Source organism: Balaenoptera borealis, assembly GCF_965194805.1.
Source record: "Balaenoptera borealis genome assembly, chromosome: 4".
NCBI lineage: Eukaryota > Metazoa > Chordata > Mammalia > Artiodactyla > Balaenopteridae > Balaenoptera > Balaenoptera borealis.
The window spans coordinates 69,231,324-69,256,210 of NC_138861.1; the positions used below are offsets into that span (position 1 = coordinate 69,231,324).

Here is a 24,887-nt window from a genome sequence, read left to right on the forward strand (position 1 = left end):
CTACACCTAACTGAGCAAGATGTGGTAAATTCAAAGAAGGCAGCAAAATGAGAAAAGTGCAATGACAATGACTATTGTAAAGAATATGTGCCATTTTTTTAACTTACATCTTGGTATATGTAATATATTAATATTCAATCATGTCAATACTTTTGCTGATAAATTATTACTTTTCATACTGATGGCTTGTTTTCTTTATCTCATAATTAAACAGTTTGAAATTATAACCTTACACTATCAATCTCAGTTCTGGAACTGAGAGAATTTTTGTATTAGCACGTTTCAATGTCTGATTGAAAATGTTAACTTCTACAGACGACATTCCAGAGTATTCTAGAATACATACTCAAATAGCACATTTATAAAAGTGCCAGGGACTTTGTTGACAGATATTTTAAAAATACATAATTGTATGTAGTGGAAAAATCCAACAACAATTGGGATTCAGCCAAGAGAAAATCAGATTAGGAAATTTTCAAGTGTGGACTGAGTAGCTCAAGACACTTAACATGCCACTATACTGTCTACACGTTTTAATTACAAATCCAATGATTTACTACACAGTCCTTTATTTAAAATAACTCTGACTTACATGCTTTCACCACTTTTAATATGAGGTAAACTTTTCTAAAACAAAGTAACACTTCTGTTAAAAAGCACTCCTGGAGAGTAGGAGAATGAGAAAAGTTGAAGTCTGAAAGAGTGCTGTTTACCTTAATGTTGTTTTTATTTAAATGAGAGGTATTCCCTTGGAATTAAGGAAAACTGATATGTACCCAGAGTGTGTTGGTAAGTTTTTCAGTCCATTTGTGTAGCACATAACCTTTGAAATGACTAATTTGCCAATCAGTGATCATCTATTTATTACCTTTAATCATAGAGCATTTTAGCCTTCTTTTATGAAATTGGAATATAGTTAAATAGCCTGAGATGTGATTCTTAAGATTATGTATCTTAGTATTTTCTAGAACTTGGGGAGAAAATGTATGTATCTAAGGCAGAGTGTAAGTAGTGTCCTCATCCACCTAGGGGGATTTTCCATTGATACTGGGTAGGAACTCTATTGCCCAAGATTGTAAGTGACTGCAAGAAGACAGTAAGTAATGAATTTGGACAACAAAAATGGTTCCAAGCTTGTTCCATCCACTTACTCTAAAATTTCTTTGTATATCCCTTAATCCAATCCAAATTTCCACATTTCTCTTCCTCCCCCCAAATTCCATACTGTCCTTTGAAATTCTTGGTCCAATATCAACAAATTCCCCTACATTCTAATCTTCATCCATGTGTGTTTTTGTCACCTTCATGCTTTAAGTAAAATTGTTGCCTGCTGACAGTGCCTTCCCTGAAGACCACACAAACTCAAATATTGGTTCTCTTACAACTCAGGCAGTAGAAGTGGCACTGCCAAACTACTGTTTCTCTTCCGTCCAAACCCCCAGCTCCTTTGAGGTTCTTGCCATCAAATATTTACTACCACCATTTATTTCCTCTTGTTTTTGTTATCCTAGTAGCATCTCCAGACCTCCCATTTTTCTGTCTCTCCACATTTTCACTATGTATCACCCCTTTTGTGTCCATCATTTCCCACTTGGCCAGACTAGATTCTATGACCTTTACTTTCTTACTTCTCCTCTCATCCTTAATGATTTGAAAAAATATGCAACCCTGGATAGGTGAGCATTGATGGAAAAAACACACAACCATGACTACTGAAGACATGTCAAATTCATGACAACAAATGTCTAACAGCCAATATCCAAAAGCCAACTAAACTCCCCTAGCACATATGCTTTCCCCTTCCCCATAAGGAATATTTCACATCTTCCTTCAACCTCAAACTTCCTTTTCATCCCAACCCCCTTAGCTGAATATTGCCTCCTATTTCCTTAAAAAAAAAAAAAATAGAAACAATCTAACAGTTGCAAATGCACTGGAGCACTGTCCAGACCTCACAATCGCTTGCACAGCTCCTGAATTTATCACTCATCTGCTGCATGTTTAGCTGCTAAACACTTGCCCCTGTGACCCACAGATGACTGTTTTGGGGCACCAGAGCTGCTATGCCCATACAGCCAGTAGTGTCTGGGAGTTTACATTCCACTCTCACAACCGCTCCCCACCCTCCTTCGGCAAGCCTGTAATCAATTATGAACAGGTGTGAAGTTACAGAATTCCAGCTCCTATGCCTTAACTGCCTTAAGACAGTTCCAAAGTGTAATTTACACTCCAGAGCTCCCTTTAGGATCAGGGTCAGTCTGAGACTTCACCCAAAATGACAACCTTGCATAGCTTCTTTCTCTTATCTATCCCCTTGCTTCCCCTTACTTTCTTACTGATTTTCTCTGAAAGCACTTCCATAATAAATTGTTTGAGCTGAATCCTTGGCTCAGAGTCCACTTCTGGGAGAACTCAAACAAGACTACTGACAGAAATATTCTCATCTTTCCAAAACCACATCTATCAACTACTTTCAACAGTAGCCACACACACTGTCTTCCCTCCTATTATAATGAGAGAAGTGCCTCTGCTCTTATAAAGCCGACATATCCATTCATTCTGACGCTTCTCAAGAACTGTGCTCCTGTCTCTTCTGCTTTTATCAATATCTCCTCCTCTATTGGCTCACCCCCATCAGCAAACACACTTTAGTATTTCTTACTTTAAAAAACAAAACAACAAAACAAAACAAAACACCTTCCAGATCCCAGAGATTCTCCAAGAATCTTTTGTGTTATCCTTTCCTGAAAAATTTATCAAGAGTTTTGTAATTCATACTCAGTCACTTCTCATTTTCATAAAAGCCACTCTATTTAGGCATATGTTCCTAACTCCACAATGCCCCTGTCATTGCCAAATCCCTTGTCAACTTTTTCCATCTTATCATACTTGAGTACTCAGCAATATTCTATAGTTGAATAGAATAGAACTATTCAACTATAGTTCTTCTATTCTTGGGTTATATGACATAATTTTTTATTTACCTTATTGACTATACTTTCTGAGTCACCTTTACCAAAATAACATTCTTCTTGGGCGGTTTCATTCAGTAATTCACTTTGAATACTAGTAACTCTGAAAACTCTACCTCTAATTCTGACAAGACTGCTGTGACATTAAGACTCTTGAAAATTGAATGTTTCTAACCTAGTTTTACAGTTCATAACTTAAAATATTAAAATAATCACAGGGTTTTAAAGATGGGGCTCTTAGGTCATGTATTCCAATCAATATTTGAATTTAAAGCTTCTTTAAGCATGTCTTCAATCTAAAATGATATTTACTAAAAAAGTCTTAAATGAAGCACAATTTAATTTATTTATAGAAGTACAATGTGATATAACAAGGAATATATGGTAATGAATGAAAAAATGGACACTGAAGCCAGACTGCCTGTTGGAATCCAAGTTTTGGCACTAACTAGCTGTGAGGTCTTAAGGTGAGCTAATTACCCTTTTAGAAACCTCAAAGGGTTATTGCAAAGATTAAATTTACACATGTAGAGGACGCAGAACTGTACCTACCACATAGCAAAACTTTAATAAGTTAAGTATCTGTCTTGTTATTTTGCACATAGTTTCAAATAGACACAATACATGAAATCTCGAATTGATGTTGGTTCAAGTGCAGCAATTATAGTTGATTTAAGGGCAGAACCAGAGAGTACAGGTTGTTTATTTCAGAATCTATGACTAAATTTTTACCTACAGTATGTGACTCAAAATAGGATATAATATTTAACTTAATATTACCCATAAAATTTTACTTTAAACATCTCCAAGAAGCATTTGAAACATGGGTTGATTAGGATTGGCAGGCTAAAAGTCTCTCAGCCCAATTTATAAACATATAATCATTGTACTAAATAAAAATTTCAATTTAAAATAATTTGTGTCATTTCAAACAGAGCTATATTAGGAAAAAACGTAATTTCTAGTTGGTTCTGACTATAGCAACCAAGACAGCTCTTAAAAGCTGCCAGATTATGATATCCATGAGATTTCATATGTACTTCATTCAGCCTTTGTAAGTAATCCTATTTTCCACTTTATGCTTTAAAGAACTAGGACCCTAAGTATTCACTGGGGTAAAAATTGGCTTATATATTGAAAAGGAAAATTATCTGCTTGGAAATAATTCAAAAGTGATTCAAATGCTTTCATTTAGAGTTGAAATCTACAGTTCTAACTCTATTAATTCCATGTATAATTGTTTATAAGCTGAAACTATATTAAAATAAATATGTTAAAAGTGAATGAAATCATTTTAGGATAGTATTTTTGAGTTTACCCCATAGTATATATGATTTAATTTTATAAGACAGAATTAAACAAGATATTGCTAAATACATGTACCTGTTTTTGAATCTTTATTCAAATGTTTAACATCCAAGGAAAATACACAGCAATTACATTTTAAAAAAATGAAGAAATGGAGATTGTTTCAAGATGGTAGAGTAGGACGTGTGCTCACTCCCTCTTGCGAGACCAATGGAATCACAACTAACTGTTGAACAATCATCGACAGGAACACACTGGAACTCACCAAAAAAATACCCCACATCCAAAGACAAAGGAGAAGCCACAATGAGATGGTAGGAGGGGTGCAATCTCAATAAAATCAATTCCCATAACTGCTGGGTGGGTGACTCACAAACTGGAGAGCACTTATACCACAGAAGTCCACCCACTGGAGTGAAGGTTCTGAGCCCCACGTCAGGCTTCCCAACCTGGGGCTCTGGCAACAGGAGGAGGAATTCCTAGAGAATCAGACTTTTAAGGCTGGAGGGATTTGACTGCAGAACTTCAGCAGGACTGGGGGAAACAGAGACTCCACTCTTGGAGGGCATACACAAAGTAGTGTGCACATTGGGACCCAGGGGAAGGAAAAGTGACCCCATGGGAGACTGAACCAGACCTACCTGCTAGTGTTGGAGGGTCTCCTGCAGAGTCGGGGGTGGCTGTTGTTCACCATGAGGAAAAGGACAATGGCAGCAGAAGTTCTGGGAAGTATTCCTTGGTGTGAGCCCTCCCAGAGTCCACCATTGCGCCACCAAAGAGCCAGGTAGGCTGCAGGGTTGGGCCGCCTCAGTCCAAACAACCAACAGGGAGGGAACCCAGCTCCACCCATCAGCAGACAAGTGGATTAAAGTTTTACTGAGCTCTGCCCACCAGAGCAACACCCAGCTCTACCCACCACCACTCCCTCCTATCAGGAAACTTGCACAAGCCTCTTAGATAGCTTCATCCACCAGAGGGAAGACAGCAGAGCAAGAAGAGAACTACAATACTGCAGCCTGTGGAAAAAAACCACATTCACAGAAAGATAGACAAGATGAAAAGGCAGAGAGCTTTGAAGGAACCAGATACCAGATGAAGGAACAAGATAAAACCCAAGAAAAACAACTAAATGAAGTGAAGATAGGAAACCATCCAGAAAAACAATTCAGAATAATGATAGTCAAGATGATCCAGGACCTTGGAAAAAGAATGGAGGCAAAGACAGAGAAGATGCAAGACATGTTTAACAAAGATCTAGAAGAGTTAAAGAACGAACACCTACAAGAATTAAAGAACAAACAAACAGATATGAAAAATACAATATCTGAAACGAAAAATACACTAGAAGGAATCAATAGCAGAATAACTGAGGCAGAAGAACGGATAAGTGACCTGGAAGACAGAATGGTGGAATTCACTGCCATGAAACAGAATAAAAAAAAAAGGAGGAAAAGAAATGAAGACACCCTAAGAGACCTCTGGGACAACATTAAACACAACAACATTCGCATTATAGGGGTCCCAGAAGGAGAAGACAGAGAGAGAAAGGACCCAAGAAAATATTTGAAGAGATTATAGTTGAAAACTTCTCTAACATGGGAAAGGAAATAGCCACTCAAGCCCAGGAAGCACAGAGAGTACAAGGCAGGATAAACCCAAGGAAAAACACGCCGAGACATATAGTAATCAAATTTACAAAAATTAAACACAAAGAAAAATTATTGAAAGCAACAAGGGAAAAATGACAAATAACATACAAGGGAACCCCCATAAGGCTAACAGCTGATATCTCAGCAGAAACTCTACAAGCTAGAGAGAGTGGCATGATATATTTAAAGTGATGAAAGGGAAGGAACTACAACCAAGATTACTCTACGCAGCGAGGATCTCATTCAGATTCGATGGAGAAATCAAAAGCTTTACAGACAAGCAAAAGCTAAGAGAATTCAGCACCACCAAACCAGCTCTACAACAAATGCTAAAGGAACTTTTCTAAGTGGGAAACACAAGAGAAGAAAACGACCTACAAAAACAAACCCAAAACAATTAAGAAAATGGTCATAGGAACATACATATTGATAATTACCTTAAACGTAAATGGATTAAATGCTCCAACCAAAAGACACAGGTTCACTGATTGGATACAAAAACAAGACCCATATATATGCTGTCTACAAGAGACCCACTTCAGACCTAGGGACACATACAGACTGAAAGTGAGGGAATGTAAAAAGATATTCCATGCAAATGGAAATCAAAAGAAAGCTGGAGTAGCAATACTCATATCAGATAAAAAAGACTTTAAAATAAAGAATGTTACAAGAGACAAGGAAGGACACTACATAATGATCAAGGGATCAATCCACGAAGAAGATATAACAATTGTAAATATTTACGCACTGAACATAGGACCACCTCAATATATAAGGCAACTGCTAACAGCTAAAAAAGAGGAAATCTACAATAACACAATAATAGTGGGGGACTTTAATACCTCACTTACACCAATGGACAGATCATCCAAACAGAAAATTAATAAGGAAACACAAGCTTTAAATGACACAACACACCAGATAGATTTAATTGATATTTATAGGACATTCCATCCAAAAACAGCAGATTACACTTTCTTCTCAAGTGCACACAGAACATTCTCCAGGATAGATCACATTTGGGTCACAAATCAATCATTGGTAAATTTAAGAAAATTGAAATGATATCAAGCATCTTTTCTGACCACAATGTTATGAGATTAGAAATCAATTACAGGGGAAAAAAAAAGTAAAAAACACAAACACATGGAAGCTAAAGAATACGTTACTAAATAACCAAGAAATCACTGAAGAAATCAAAGAGGAAGTCAAAAAATACCTAGAGACAAATTACAATGAAAATATGATGATCCAAAACCTATGGGATTCAGCAAAAGCAGTTCTAAGAGAGAAGTTATAGCAATACAAGCCTACCTCAAGAAACAACAAAAATAAACAATCTAACCTTACACCTAAAGGAACTAGAGAAAGAAGAACAAACAAAACAGAAAGTTAGTAGAAGGAAAGAAATCATAAACATCAGAGCAGAAAAAATGAAATAGAAACAAAGAAAACAATAGCAAAGATCAATAAAACTAAAAGCCGGTTCTTTGAGAAGATAAACAAAACTGATAAACCATTAGTCAGACCCCTCAAGAAAAAGAGGGAGAGGACTCAAATCAATAAAATTAGAAATGAAAAAGGAGAATTTAAAACAGACACCTCAGAAATACAAAGCATCCTGAGAGACTACTACAAGTAACTCTATGCCAATAAAATGGACAACCTGGAAGAAATGGACAAATTATTAGAAAGGTATAACCTTCCAAGACTGAACCAGGAAGAAATAGAAAATATGAACAGACCAATCACAAGTAATGAAATTGAAACTGTGAATAAAATCTTCCAACAAAAAAAAGTCCAGGACCAGATGGCTTCACAGGTGAATTCTCTCCAACATTTAGAGAAGAGCTAACACCCATCTTTCTCAAACTCTTCTAAAAAATTGCTGAGGAAGGAACACTCCCAAACTCATTCTATGAGGCCACCATCACCCTGATACCAAAACCAGACAAAGACACTACAAAAAAAGAAAATTACAGACCAATATCACTGATGAATATAGATGCAAAAATCCTCAACAAAATACTAGCAAACAGAATCCAACAACACATTAAAAGGATCATACACCATGATCAAGTGGGATTTATCCCAGGGATGCAAGGATTCTTCAATACATGCAACTCAATTGATGTGATACACCATATTAACAAACTGAAGAATAAAAACCATATGATCATCTCAATAGATGCAGAAAAAGCTTTTGACAAAATTCAACACCCACTTATGATAAAAAACTCTCCAAAAAGTGGGCATAGAGGGAACCTACCTCAACATAATAAAGGCCATATATGACAAACCCACAGCAAACATCATTCTCAATAGTGAAAAAGTGAAAGCACTTCCTCTAAGATCAGGAACAAGAAAAGGATGTCCACTCTCGCCACTATTATTCAACATAGTTTTGGAAGTCCTAGCCACGGCAATCAGAGAAGAAAAAGAAAGAAAAGGAATCCAAATCGGAAAAGAAGAAGTAAAACTGTCACTGTTTGCAGATGACATGATACTATACATAGAGAATCCTAAAGATGCCACCAGAAAACTACTAGAGCTGATCAGTGAATTTGGTAAAGTTGCAGGATACAAAATTAATGCACAGAAATCTCTTGCATTCCTATACACTAATGATGTAAAATCTGAAAGGGAAATTAAGGAAACACTCCCATTTACCATTGCAACAAAAAGAATAAAATACCTAGGAATAAACCTACCTAGGGAGACAAAAGACCTGTATGCAGAAAACTATAAGACACTGATGAAAGAAATTAAAGATGATACAAACAGATGGAGAGATATTCCATGTTCTTGGATTGGAAGAATCAACATTGTGAAAATGACTATACTACCCAAAGCAATCTACAGATTCAATGCAACCACTATCAAATTACCAATGGCATTTTTTACAGAACTAGAACAAAAAATCTTAAAATTTGTATGGAGACACAAAAGACCCTGAAAAGCAAAAGCAGTCTTGAGGGATAAAAATGGAGCTGGAGGAATCAGACTCCCTGACTTCAGACTATACTATACTACAAAGCTACAGTAATCAAGACAATATGGTACTTGCACAAAAACAGAAATATAGATCAATGGAACAGGATAGAAAGCCCAGAAATAAACCCATGCACCTATGGTCAACTAATCTATGACAAAGGAGGCAAGGATATACAATGGAGAAAAGACAGTCTCTTCATAAGTGATGCTAGGAAAACTGGACATCTATATGTAAAAGAATGAAATTAGAACCCTCCCTAACACCATACACAAAAATAAACTCAAAATGGCTTAGAGATCAAATGTAAGACTGAACACTATAAAACTGTTAGAGGAAAACATAGGAAGAACACTGTTTGACATAAATCACAGCGAGATCTTTTTTGATCCACCTCCTAGAGTAATGGAAATAAAAACAATAATAAACTAATGGGACCTAATGAAACTTAAAAGCTTTTGCAAAGCAAAGGAAACTACAAACAAGACGAAAAGATAACCTCAGAATGGGAGAAAATATTTGCAAATGAATCAACAAAGTATTAATCTCCAGAATATATAAACAGCTCATTCAGCTCAATATTAAAAAAACAAGCAACCAAATCAAAAAATGGGCAGAAGACCTAAGTAGACATTTCTCCAAAGAAGACATACAGATGGCCAAGAAACACATGAAAAACTGCTCAACATCACTAATTATTACAGAAATGCAAATCAAAACTACAATGAGGTATCATTTCACACCAGTTAGAATGGGTGTCATCAGAAAATCTACAAACAACAAATCCTGGAGAGGGTGTGGAGAAAAGGGGACCCTCTTGCAGTGTTGGTGGGAATGTAAATTGATACAGCCACTATGGAGAACAGTATGGAGGTTCCTTAAAAAACTAAAAATAGAACTACCATATGACCCAGCAATCCCACTACTGGGCATATACCCAGAGAAAACAATAATTCAAAAAGACACATGCACCCCAATGTTCATTGCAGCACTATTTACAATAGTCAGATCATGGAAGCAACCTAAATGCCCATCGACTGACGAATGGATAAGGAAGATGTGGTACATATATACAATGGAATATTACTCAGCCATAAAAACGAATGAAATTGGGTCATTTGTAGAGACGTGGATGGATCTAGAGACTGTCATATGGAGTGAAGTAAGTCAGAAAGAGAAAAACAAATATCGTATATTAACGCATATATGTGGAACCTAGAAAAATGGTACAGATGAATCGGTTTGCAGGGCACAAATAGAGACACAGTTATAGAGAACAAACGTATGAACACCAAGGGGGGGAAGTGGTGGGGGATGGGTGGTGGTGTGATGAATTGGGAGATTGGGATTGACATGGATACAGTAATATGTATAAAATGCATAACTATTAAGAACCTGCTGTATAAAAAAGTCAATAAAATTCTAAAATTCAAAAAAAAAATTAAAAATTCAAAAAAATGAAAAAAATAAAAATAAGTTAAAAATTTTTTTATCCCCAAATCATAACTAGATTTTTACATTAATTTTTTCAATGGTATAAACAAAAGCAATTAAAAACCTTAAAATGAGTTCCATCTGTCAAAGAATTTGGAGATAAATGAACTACAGTAATCTAATGCTCCCATTTTCATCAGACTTGGTTGAATTTTCATTATGTGGCTATATCCACAGTAAACAATTAACAATAGACAATTAGACATGATTTTTTGGAAACTTTTTTCAGAGGTTAGAAATATAGAATGACTTGCAGAAAAATGACATTTTAAGATTATTCTATTACTAATATATTTATGGACATAATGTAGGGCAAGCAATTTTGAAGAAAAAAATTTTTATAAGAGTACTATATATTCATAATATCAACTTCAAAAATTCAGATTGCTGTGGTACAATAAAGAAACAAATATTTGGTCTTTGTCCTGGTTCCTAGTGCAGGGCTTCTAAAACCCTTGTAATCTTTGGAGTGATAACAGTGTCTTTTGTATGCTTGTGAGATGATGGGGATGGGGGTGGTGCCTAGAGGTAATGGAAGACGGTAGTGGGGGCTAAGGAGCTCCTCAGTGGAAAGTGGTCTGAGAGAAACAAAGCCAAGATTAGAAGGTTGGAACTTTCAGTCCTGCTCCCACCTACAACCCCATGCCCAGGGAAGGGAGGGGGGTGAAGATTGAGTTTAATCACTAGTGGCCAATGATTTAATCAATCATGCGTTTGTAATGAAACCTCCACTAAAACCCGTAACAGATGTGGTTCAAGGAGCTTCTAGGTTTGGCAAACACTTTGAAGGGCTAGGAGGGTGGTGCCCAGAGAGGCCATGGAATCTTAGTCCTCCACCTCTCCCCATGCATTGCTTCCATTTGTTTTTTCCTAAGTTTTATCCTTTTTAATAAAGCTGCGGTTGTAAGTAGAGCAGTTTCCTGAGTTCTGTGATTTGTTCTAGTGAATTATTGAACCTGAGAGGTGGTCTTGTGAAGCCCTAAATTTGTAGTTCTCCAGGCAGAAGTGTGGGTAGCCTGGGCATTCTGTTTGTGGCTGGCATCTGCAGTGGGGAGCCCTTAACCTGTGAGATCTGCTCTAATTCTACGGGTTAGTGTTAGAATCGAATTGAATTACTGGAAACTTAGTTGGTGTTGGAGAATCAGCTGGTGTGTGGAAAAACAACATGAAATTGGTGTCAGAAGTGGTGTCAGAAAACACCACACAAGTCCATAAAAAAGAACATTTTAAGTTACATGCAATCTTGCCACTAAAAGGTGACCATTATTAACTTTTTAGTACATTTCCATTTAGGTTTTTTTTTCTGCATATATAATCAGTCACTTATGAGGAATAAGAATGTTCATTTTATATCCCAAAAGGTATATTAGCACTCAGCTATCCTATAAAGTATATTTGATAAAATTTTATAATATATATAAAACTCTGTATTTTATTTTCAGGAAGATAGCTAACTAAAATATTGTCTCAGGTATAAAAATGTGTATCTTATTATTTCTTGAAGGAAAAGGAATTTTGTTGCTTAAGTAATTTTTATTGATGATTAATCCTCTCCAAACTGTATGATCTATTGATTTTGTTTCTTAAATTAATGAAAAATACACATAAAAGTTACTAAATATGTTCAAAATATAAAATATTTTTACTTATCAACAAAGTATTTGGACATTTGCATTTTATATAAAGTATATAGGTTATATATAGTGTATGCATATTATATAATATACATACATACACACATACCTACATATAGATATAGATTTTATAAGCAGAATATTAAATTTATAACAGTATATACATTAATATATATTAATGTAAAAGGGAAAATAGAGGATTAAAGAAATCTTGTAATAACATTGTATTTTTCAAGATGATATAACTTTCTTTCCAAGGAGATGAATGTTTCTGAACACAATGAGTAGTTACTGCTTATGAGTCATGATAACTTATTGCATTACTTTAAAGGAAAATATCTGCTGGTCAATAAGTTAACAGAACTCAGTCATAAATTCATCATATAAAGGATGAACTGTTTTGTCTGTATTCCTTCTTACCGTCACCTGTACACTAGATCCCATCTTCCCTTGCCTACTCAAATGCAGAAACCACACAATTTTCCCCTCTCTTGCCTGCATCAACTAATTGTCTATTCATACCAGATTAAAAGGAAGAGGCTGTAATCTCTATCATGCTTAAAAACTAACCAATCAACAAAACAAAACAAAAAAATGCCCTTGATCCAACATTTCTCTCCAGCTACTATATTTCTTAGCTCTTATTTACAGAAAAAGATCTGAAAAGAGATGTCTTTACATGTGGTTTTTAACTCCTCTCTTCCCATCTGCCTCCAACCCATTTTAATAAGGCTTCATCAAACAACTTTTGTCAAAGGCACAAGAACCTCCAAGTTGCTAAATCCAGTGGTCAAGTGTAAGTCCCCATCCTAATTGAAATGTTTCATTTGCCTAGCTTCCAGGATCTCTAACTTTATTCCTATCTCACTGGCTGCTCTTTCTAAATCTACTTTGTAGACTCTGCATTTCCAAGATCTCAAAAGTTAGAGTGACCCAGGGTTTCAGTCCTTGGTCTTCTTCTTTTATATGTTTATATCAATCCCTTTATTTTATCCAGTCACATGGGTTTAAAACAAAATCTACTGTGACCCATTCTCCCAAGATTGTAGCCAGTACCCACACTCCTACATTTGAGGGGTGGCCAAGGAGTGGCTGTTTGTGGGAGAGACAGACACAAGTTGGATGTGCTGGTTGCAGTGTCCCCATGCCTGTGTGAGACCCCACATGGTGTGGGATGGAAGTCGAGGTAGGAAGAGAAGGAAGATGGGTAGTGAGTCAATGGCCATATCCTGACATGGAACTCCAGGGAACTGAAGGATTCTAAATTCAATCCTGGCCTTCCAGGTGGTTTTCAAGGTATAGCTGTTAGAGTAGGAGGTTAGGATATGTTTAATTTATCATTTTGTACTCTTGCCCTGAGCTCTGCAAATGTTGAAACTGGCCTGTTCCTGCCCACAGAGATCTGAGCCAGTCCCCTATACCAGATCCCTGCTTTCCCAGACTCTCTTGCATTAAGAGGTGGTCATGTGATCTAGACATGTGATATGAGCAAGGAGCTTCTGGGAAATATCTTCTACCCTGACCATGAGAGAGAAAGGCATGAGAAAAGGCTTCTGAGGAAAGCGTTCTTTTCTCCCTTCATTTTTGCTTTTGAACACAATTGCTAAAGGATATGATGGTAGGAGGTGAAAGAGCCATCTTTGGACCACATGTTGACACTGTGAATGACAACAGCCAACATGCTAAGGATGATAAAAGAATGAAAGAGCTTAGGTACTTACTACCATTACCGAGCTATTAAACCAACTATGGAACCACCTACCTCTGGGTTTTAATTTCTGTAAATCATCAGCATCATTATGATTTAGGCCCTATACTGGTCAGCATTTGCTACTCATAGCAAAGCTATCCTAACAGAAACATACAGTGACTAAGTGACAGAAACCAGTCTGGCTGGAAAATCACTATCTCAAATTTTTGTCATATCTGCATACCACCTTTACATTATTACTTTTTTTCCCCAAAATATCTCACTTTGCTTAATGTTTTAAAAGGAAATATATCATTGTCATAAATTTAAAAACGAGGATCATTTACCATTATAGAAAGTAATAAAGATATATAAAACAAAATCAATACTGAAAATAAATAAAATCTGAAAACCATTAAATGCAAAAATAAAATAAAATAAAATCTATATACCAATGAATCCAGATTTAAATCTTCAGCTTTCATTATTCCAACTGCCTACTCAGCAGCTACACTGTAATGTTTAGTCTTTCAAAGTTATGCTGTTAACCACTTCCCCCAAAGCTCCTAATCTACCCCTAATGTGATTTTTTTCTACAGTTCCATATCTCAATACCGCAAGCCAAAAACCTTGGAATCACACTCCACTCCTTTCTCTTATAGTTTACGTAAAATAAATTAGCAATTCTGTAAGTTCTATCCTCAAAACATATCCAAGATTTTAGCACTTCTCGTTTATTAAATAAATTAATGAATAAAGGACAAAAAATCATATCAAAGTTTATACATTAAAAATTAAATAAAATATGTGAATAATATGGAATACAAATATTATTTAATTATAATTATTCTCAGATTTCTTCCACTCTTATAAAAGTTTAAGTGAATATTTGCTCTTAACTATTTGGGGGGAAAAACTACAGCCTTATTATGACTACTTATTTTAGATTAATTTTGCTGTTGTGTGTACGATTACTTCAGAAATTTTGGTTTCATAATACAGTTCTGATTACCAAGCTTTCCCAAAGCTGACTGCACATTTCATATAGGAGTCAAAGGAAATCTGAGTCCAGCCACATAAAAAGAACACAGGAGCTGCTAAATTTTACATTTTTCTCATAAAGAAGAATTATTTTTCCCTTAGGTAGTCTCTTAGGCTTTCTCATCCTTAGGCTGCAATTGACTCTCCTAATTCTGATATAAACCTAATTATTTTGGGGAAAAGTGAAAGAATTATTTGATCTCAAGGTATAACACTTAACAGTTCCAGTGTTCCTGTGACAGTCTTCCTTCAAACTGTTTTTTTCTCAAGTGTCAGCTCACAGAGTATGAAGTATGCCAAATACAGTGATGCATAAAACACCTGGTTCCTAGAAAGATCACATAGGGATTTGAATGCATTTTAAAGAGAAAGCCTCAAAACAGAGACTAACACTTTTAACGTTTCAGAAAACTTAAAACTACAGCGTAAAGCGCATAATACAATGAGATTGGCAACAACACTTGGCGAATGTACAGCTTCGTGAACCAGTGGCTACAGTTCATTTTCCATAGAAGTGATTGTTAAATGCTTGTAAATTGAAATTAAGTTAATCAGCAAAGGACTAACTAATACCTAAGCGACTCTAGTGGTGTCAACAATACACAGGGCTCCAAACAGTGCTGTTTAGATTGTATTACTTGTCAAATACACCTGCATCATTTATGATAACGTTATGGCACATTTCCAGTGATATTTAACCACAGAACAAGGAAATGGAGGAAAGGTGGGGAAAATGAGATAACAGATGATATTCCTTTCAGAATTTCTTTAAAAGTATTTTATAACAATGAATAAAATAAATCAATTATTGGTTCTGACTCAAGAACTAAAGTGTTGGGCTTCCCTGGTGGCGCAGTGGTTGAGAATCTGCCTGCCAGTGCAGGGGACACGGGTTCGAGCCCTGGTCTGGGAAGATCCCACATGCCGCGGAGCAACTGGGCCCGTGAGCCACAATTACTGAGCCTGCGCGTCTGGAGCCTGTGCTCCGCAACAAGAGAGGCCGCGATAGTGAGAGGCCCGCGCACCGCGATGAGGAGTGGCCCCCGCTTGCCACAACTAGAGAAAGCCCTCGCACAGAAACGAAGACCCAACACAGCCATAAATAAATAAATAAATAAATAAAATTAAAAAAAAAAAAAAGAACTAAAGTGTTCAATGTGTGTGTGGGTGTTGAAAAGTATATTTGATTAAAAAGGCTTGGAAGAAACCACATCTTCAGTATAGTGTGTTGTCCCTGTAATCTTTCTATAAGACGTGACAGTTTTTAAACACATCTCTAAATATTTAGAAATATTTTAAAATAATTAGAAATTTGTGATGTTTTCATTTAAATTGAGTAGTTTTGGTGGTGGAAGGTAAACAACAAATAAAGTCAAGTGAATGGAGACATAAGTTTTTTTTTAAAAGTTGGCATGGACTATATAAACTATACTGAGCTTCCTGTTTAAAAACCCCAAACAATATTTCAACCTTTTTACATCACTAGCTAATATTTTAAGAAGAATGAGAAAGTACTATAAATATTTTCCTCAAAACTCATCCAGAAAACATTGAAGTGGATGAATATTTTTATTAAGTATAATTCAGAACTAGGTTTACTGTTCTCATAAAGGATCAAACTTTTTTTAAGATATTGCTCTGACTACAGTATAAAAATGTTATCATTTTGAAAAGCAGGCCATATATATATAATTCCATCTTAATATATTAGTATAAAGAAGAAAAATTAAAGCATTGAAATTTTTTTGTGATGTTGTTGCATTTTTCAGGATTATATCATTCTGCTTTTCCACCTTCAATTTTTTAGAACCCTACCACATTTAACTCCATGAAGTACTAATGTAATACTAGTCAAGCTAAATTACTTAACTGTTTCTACCAATATCTGGAAACACAGTACAAAGCAAAAGTTACCTTCTTAAGGAATAAATAAGTTACTATGGATACTGGTAAGGCAAAACATTTTTCTATTCATCCCTGAAGCTACTCAGAAGCCTTCTTAGATTTCGTTATGTATGGCAGGTGTCCAAGTTCACTGAGACACTTCTTTTTTTTAATTTAGAGCTAACTACAGAACTTGCTATTTATTAATCAAATGAGCATTTCACTCCTAGAGCCAATTCTTTCATAATAGGATAACTCTGGCTTAAAAAAAAAAAAAGGATCATATCAGGCAAATTCTTTATGACACTACATAAGAAACAAAGCCAGGCAAATTCTAATGAGATTTTGATAAGAGGTTGAGCAAATTTCACTAACGAAAACACAGAGAACCAAAGGCAGCAATATATTTCCACATAGAGTGGTTAAAAATAATCAAACCATCCTGTATGAATACTAAATTATGAGCTGTATGCTATACATATATGATTATATTTAATTATAGCAAAACTCTACAAAGTAGAATCAATTATTCCCAATTCTGAGGAGATACTGAGACTGAGAGCCATGATGTAACTTGCAAGATCATATAACCATCACAGGACTGAACTGAAATTCAAATTGAAATTGTGTATGACACGAGTTTTTGCTCCTCTTTAGCACTACACCTTCCTTTAGCAGTTAGAGCACAGGGAGGAAGGAAGGAAAGTGAAAGGTGTTTCTTTAAAGCATCTGACATTGTGTTTGCCAGCCCATCACTCATGTAAAACCCAAGTTAAGGGGAGATACCAGAAATTGGAAAAATGGACTAGGTCAAAATCAGAATCTTGGATGCAGAAGTCTGTCCCTGGAAAAGGGCAAAGGGTCAGACATAGGAAAGGGAAGCTTAGTAGATTCCTTGTCTCTCCATATGGGCACCAATTTTCTTTCTTAGCCCTAAAAGCTTCTATTATTTTTTTTAATTCTGCAAAGTACTTGTGATGCTGTTAAATATTTTTTCAACAAGAGAAGTAGTTGATAGCTACAGAAATGATCAATTTTTATTTCTAAGTTAAATGTCAAGCGTGCTATAAATGCTCCTCAAGAATTAAAATTCTGTCATAATACTACAGCGATACTATAAATTAATTTTGTACTGATAACAATTCATGAATTGTTTTATTTATAGTTATATTATTTTTTAAGAACTAGGTTAGAATTTTGCTATGATTACTGTAAGCTCCAATTTCAACTTGTTTGAAATTAAATCAGAAAATTCAAATGACTGGAATTACTTTTTTCCTCCAAATATAATTACCTATTTTGATGAAAAGAAGACAAAGGACAAGTAAGCAAACAGCAAACCGAAATGCATTATTTAGTTTTAAGTACATTTTTAGTTAAATCTGAGACTTGGAGTACCTCATTTCCTCTGTAATCACGTTAACTATAGGAATGTATTATTATTTTTTCCCAGAGTATATCATTAATATAGTAATGAGCCAACGAAATGAATGTTTTATACTAATATCAAAAGGTGTTTATTATGATGACTGTGAAGTACATTTAAAATTAAAATATAATTACATTATTTAAAAATAATAATTAAATTAATTAGAGTAAATTAGAGTCAGCCATGCAGTGTTAGGGAAAAGAAAATCTGTAGAGTAGCAGCAGATAAGACCTGAAGCACAAGTGAGTACACCCAGAATGGCCAGAGGGGCACATGGCTTAAAAAGGAACAACTAGACCAGGAAGGCTAAGTAGGCCATGGTAGGAAGTCTGGACTTTAGTGTAAGAGTAACTGGAAATCACTGAAGAGTTTTACCCAAGAGAGCTGCATGATCAGATTTAAACTTTTCAAGAGATCACTCTAGCTAATGAAGGCAGGAGCAAGAATCAGTATGGGGAAAAATGTCAGGTAACCACTGAAGCAGCTTTGCAGAAGAAGTTCATGGTGGCCAAAAAAGGAAGTGATGGTAGTGAACATGGGGAGAAGCAAACACATTTTAGATAAAGAAGATATTTCTATGTGAAAGAATGCGTATAATAAAAGTAACAAATATTTGATAAATGAACGAATGAATTGTTTTAGAAAGACACTGACTAGCAAAAGGCCTTATATGGTGGGTTTATTTTCTCAATAAACTGCCCAAGGTTGTGCATCTTATTCATCACTTTACAAAACTACAAAAAAACCCCAAGAAAACATTATTAACTTTTATGCCCTTTCCCTGTACTAAAAAAAGAAGACATTGCAAATAAGTGATGCTATGCCTTTAAAATACTCTCACATCACCCATATCACTTAAAAATTCATATTATACAGATCCTTATTTTTGTTAAAAACAAAAAGGATGCCAGATTTTGTGTTCTGCTTAAACCTTTCTTAAATTCTTTCCTTATCAATTATGCCCTGGTGATTTTTTTACAAGCACTTATTAAATAGTTAACATATTTTAAATGAAATAAAATGTCCTTCAGATTCTGTAAAGTTCTAAGGATTATTTTCTTGAGATTTCTCTCTTATTATCTCTCTCCTGCATGCTCTCATATCCTGTAGATGATCATTTTTCCCACTTTGTAGAGGAGAGTAGGCAGAAATCCCTCAATTTACTGCTCTACCCTGGTTCCACCAACATATCTACATCACGCCTATTATTTATTTTATCTAGTCTGAGTAGAAAAGGATCCTCCTAGCTGGCTTCTGTTATCTCAGTAGAAAAGTGTCCTTCATGAAATTGAATGGAGTAGAATTACTCTCCCGCTATTCTGGATCTCATTCCCTATAGTTCCTCAGGTCATGACTATAACACTGATTTCCTTTCCTCTGTTTCTAACCACTTTTTTACTGGTTCCTTCCCATCAGCATATCCATATCCCCTTTTTTTCCATCTTAAAACCACCCTCCATATTCTTTCTAATAGCTACTTAATTTTTCTCCTTGAGCCTTATTGATTTTTCCTTAAAAAGCATCATCAAAGGCTGATTACATACCTCTGCTCATTTGATGGCTGGGTATGTTTCATTATTATATCCATTTTAAAGAGAATAGGAAGCCTCAGCAAGGTTAAATAAACTTTCCAAAGGCTATAAACTATAAAGCAGTTTAGACAGAATTCAAATCAAGACAGCCTCATTTAAGGCTTTATTTTGCTTTGTAATATAAAGTTTGATGCCATCAATATCATTAAACGTAATTATTAGCTTTTGTGTTTGTTTTTCTAAATCGTAATATCACAGAGATTCAACCCATATTACCTAAAGAAATACATACAAATACTGAGAATACAAATCTATCTTTTAAATATGTGACTGTACTAAGTACAAGCCCTTTTTGAAATTTTTAATCTGGTAAAAGCTGTTACATAAATATCAAAGTATTATTCACTTCTTTCTGATAGTACTTTAAAAGCATAACAAAAATAATAATAAAGTATTATATGCATTTTGTTTAATATTACACAATAATAGATATAAAGATGCAATTTATACTAAAGTGAGTAGAAGTATGATAAGATAAAGAAATTATATTTTATGTGCTTATTTAACAATCCAAATTCAATATCATCAGGAGCAAATGGTCCAAGGAACTAATACTATATTTTAGAAGGGCAGTCTAGTTGTACATAATTCAACAGTATAATGACTCAACTAAGTAATATTAAGAAGTACAAAAGACTATTACTCATAGTAGATAACTTCTAGTTTGCTCCATTACATTATTTTTCCTACCTAATTCCTTAGCTACCTTTTCAACTAATGTAGACAGATGACCCCTTAAACAAAATTAAATACTTAATGTCAGTACACTTCTGTCACTACAGTCTTTAATGTATTACTTTATTCTATAAACATTCATTGAGGGTCTACTATGGGCAAGGAACTATGTCAGGCACTGAATGTAGGAGGATGAAAAATGGGTGACATAGCTTCTATCTGAGATAGTTCAAGGAGAATGTCAGTAGCACATGAAAGTCACAGGCGACCTCATGGAACTTCTGAAAGTGCATTCATTTAAATAAAAACATTTAACCAAGTTAACACATAGCACAGACAAATCATATACAAATGCTACTTAATGTAGAATATATATTAACGACTAAAGTACATGTTCACTTTACTCTTTCTCAAGTGTCACAGCCTCTAAGGGAATAAGAGAAAATTTTTGGTTACGCTAAAGAACTATTTTTTTTTCCCAGAAAATGTAAATTGTCTTCTTTTCACGTATATATAAAAGAAGCACTACTAGTGAGGAAAGGATTGTGGATATTTTCATATCTCTGCATGGTTCAGGTTTTTGAGCATAAAAAAGTAGAATTTGGGTTAAAGGATAAACCTTGGGAATTAAAAGATGATTGAATAGGTAGTGACAGTCTTATGGGGAGATTTACTTCCCAAGAGGTAAATGTTAACATTTCAAAGGGGGTACAAGCTGGAGCCATATATATGTATACAATAGGATTTTACATTAGGGAGCTGAGGTATCCTTTTCCCTCTTGGGAGGAGAGGAGGGCAGCTGTACAATAGCTCCTCTGCAAAAACCCAGGTTAATAATTTCAGGGTTCCTCTCTTCTGGTGTAAAAATCCCCTTTTTGGTACTTGCAGGTGCCACCATCTCAGTCTCTTCACACTGCTCTGAAGGGAGAGATGGAGTGTTGAGTACTGGTGTGGTTATTGCTCTAACAAATGATAGTCTGCCCAGACACTGCAACTTTGTTTCCTGGACAAAATAAATAAATGCATCTAATAAAAACTTATCATACTGTAAATAAGAATTTAGGGGGAAAAGTTTCTTTGAAGACAGAACTTCACTATACTTATTTTCAGGCAGATCAAGTCACCTCAATAGTCAATAAATGATCTTATTCAGCAAAGACAACACATTGATCTTTATCATTTTGCCATAAGATTTCAATACAATGAAAAGTAGGGATAGTTTAGTGTATCAAAGTAAGGTAGACTAAAGAAAAGAAAAAGAAAAATCACTTACTTGATATTATCAAGACAGCCCGATTCAGGTTTCAGAATGGCAGTGTGATGAAACATTTTATATAAAGCAATCCCAAGGAAGATTACATTAAGCTGGAATGTAAAAGGTACTGTTATATAGCATAACTGGAGTAGAAAAAAAGTCAGTGTATTCTCTATGACAGATGAGTTTTTCTGGGAAATTAGCTCTCCTACACTTATAAAGGAATTGGATCATACATGACTGCCTAGTGTTTTAGTAAAAGCAAGAGGCCAGTTTGGGAACTCGGGATACCAATGAGTTACAAAGCACTGCTATGCCAAATACACACACATACAAAATCAGCAGCAGTTGGAATGATGATATGGAAACTGCAAGACAAAGCCAAGTCAAGTATATATTTTTAAAAAAGACAGTAATTATTCCAGGTGTGTTACTATATCTACCCTTTAAACATGGCCCTTGATTTACTGTTCAAGTACTACATTACGAAACATAAATACAAAAATCATAATATTTTTGAATAGCTAGGTCAAAAGGATTATAAAATGCTGGTTAAATTTTGATGCTACAACAAATTAGGATTAAAGTAGAGGGAACCCCCACTGACATTGTTATATCACTGGACCAAGAGAGAACATATGATTTGAAACAAAACAAAATAAAAGCTCCAGCGTAAATTTCAAATATCACACATATGTAAACTGTATAGAAAACCACATGTTGAATTGTCCTTGTCACCTGCTTCGTTTGTATATTCCAGAACTTGGGGCTATTTTGTATTTTAAAATGGTAAGTATATAAATAATGATACCACCGATAGTATCTCAATTAGGATAAATAATTCATGTTTGAAATCAAGATATTATGCATTTAAAAATAAAAAAAAGAAAGTATGATTCCAGAATGTTTACCTAACCTACTTATCATTCTCAAGTGAAATCCTCTTAAATTTTAAAGTTTTTGAGATTTATATAAAAACAAAACTGGAAGGAACAGGAAGGTGTTTTGCCACATTTCCAATTTCTGTTTCCATTCATAATTCAAATTATCCAAATGAAAAAGAAAGAAAATGTACTATTGTCAAACAAAGTCATCACTGTTTAAAACCTATAAAACCAAATGGATTATGCTAGATCAGGCCCCTGAGGAGCCACAGTACTTGCAAATGCATGTTTTCTTCTCCCAAGGGTTTTGATTAAGTATTTTACAATATAAAAGTAGACTATAATGAGTGTCTAATTGCTTGAGTTATATAGGGTCAAATAAGTACATGCTTTCCCCAAATTACTCTATGTAAATTAAAGATAGACAGCATGAGGATAGTGAAAGTTTTATTTCTTGACCTGGGAAACACATAGTTAATTAGGAGTTCTTACCATAATTATCAAGGTCGCTGGTCCTATAAAACTCCAAATGAAGTAGGTGTCAAGTCGGAGCCAACATCTGCAATGAAACACAAGGAAGAGAAGGCATTCAAGGACTGGATATGGGACATACATCAAGAGTGAGCGAGTGACAGAGAAGAATGTGAGCTGCAAAGCATTCCACTGGGAGACAGGAAATATTACATTGCTTGTTCATTTAAATGCTGAATTATGTGCCCAATTTCTGACAGCACCATTGATGGAGTAAGATAATCACTCCTAGAGGAAGCAGGAAAAAAATGGCACTGGGCCTATTTGCTAGGGCCTTTTGTGTGTCATAGAAACCTTAAAAAAAAAAAAAAAGAAAAAGAAAGAAAGAAAAAGCCATACACATAGCCATTAAATTGAGTAGCTTTAAGCTATCTTTTTCTCTCCAATTATGGTGCTACATAACCTGTCTATCAGCTGTCAGGTAAAGTGACATTTTCCTGTCAAGAAGATCTGAGGAAATTCAGTACAAAGAAGAAATAAATTTGGTATCAGAAAACTGAAGTTTAATTAGGTTGGGCAGCCAACCTTTGAGAGTTCTTAAGTCTTAAAAAGTGCATTGTTACTGCTAGTGCTTCTGGGGTTGCAAATTATCCTTAGCATCCCATGAAGTTGATTCATGACCCAAAAGTAAATTATTAATCACTTAATTTCAGTTACATTTAATACTCCCTCAATTCTTAAAGCCTCTGGGAAATTACATTTTCATTCTTCAGGATGACAGGGAGACAAAATGGAAGTGACTAGTTATGAGAAAGATTAATGTAAATTTTGGACAAAATACATTTGATGTTAAAAATCATATCTTGAATTATTTGCCATTTGGCTATATTTGAGGCATAATTAAAAAAGAAAACATCTCCAGTGGAAAACAGTCGAGTGCTTTGCTAAGTGGTCTAAAAGAGCAAATCCAAAGTATGTAAATATTTCTGATTATTATGTAACTGTTACTTAAACCTCAGCAATAATGGAATACCAGAAAAGCTATGTAGAAAGAACTTTATCTATGTCAATACAGGACTAAATAAATAAAATGTTCCCTATTCATATGATGAAATGTTATAAAATAGTCAAGAGGGAGGAAGTAGATCTTTATATGTCAATAGAATAGACCACAGTAACAAAGTTTAGTGAAAAAGTAAAGTGAAGAATCTATACATCTTTCAACTATAATACACATATTTTTGACAGATACATATATGTATGCAGTTTTTTTTAATGAAATGGGAAAGATCATCAAACTCAGATTAGTGATTGCCTCTCATATGTGAGTAGAGAGGACCAGAAGCCCACGAAAGGGGCTTTAGCCATGTGCTTTATTTTAGTAATTACTGAAAGCTGTGTGCCAAAATACTAATAGTTTTAACATTTGAGTGATAGAGGCAGTGATGTTTATTATGTTTTTTTTTTTACTTTTATGTAACTTCAATTTTTTTAAAAAAGGTTAGAAGCTAAATTTTTAAGTAAAGAAATAACCAAATGCCTTGAAAAAAAGTGATTTCAAAACAAGAAAATCTGGCCTTATTCTATTAAGTTAAATATATGTAAACTAATTTCAATTGGAGTATAATATTTGCAGTCCAATCAGAAACTGACTACAAGTTCATATTTTTTACATAGATATATAATTTCTCTTTATTCAAAATAAACATAATAATCCAATTTGAAAAAATGTTATTAAGGAGGCAATCAATACTTAAACTATTAGCCATTAGTTTGTTTGAGTAATTGGTTATCTTTTTGCTGTGCTGTTGTTCAAAAAATTTGGTCATGGAAAATAAGTGTGGTATTGCCAATAAGCAGAAACAAACCAGAGAACACAAAGGTTGAAATATGAACATTGTCTTCGTTCTGACC

The 24,887-nt window shown here is 34.7% G+C and overlaps 1 protein-coding gene across 2 annotated transcripts in view; it reads right to left on the reverse strand.

Annotated features, from left to right (window-relative positions):
• The window catches only part of ADGRL3 (adhesion G protein-coupled receptor L3), a 563,380-nt gene that overhangs the window by 58,333 nt on the left and 480,160 nt on the right, over positions 1-24,887 (reverse strand). For both annotated transcript variants that reach the window (XM_082390059.1, XM_082390060.1), the window contains 2 exons: positions 22,995-23,061; positions 21,637-21,728 (listed from right to left, as the gene is read on the reverse strand). In XM_082390059.1, the coding sequence (XP_082246185.1) occupies positions 21,637-21,728; positions 22,995-23,061 (159 nt within the window). The remainder of the gene's footprint in view (positions 1-21,636; positions 21,729-22,994; positions 23,062-24,887) is intronic.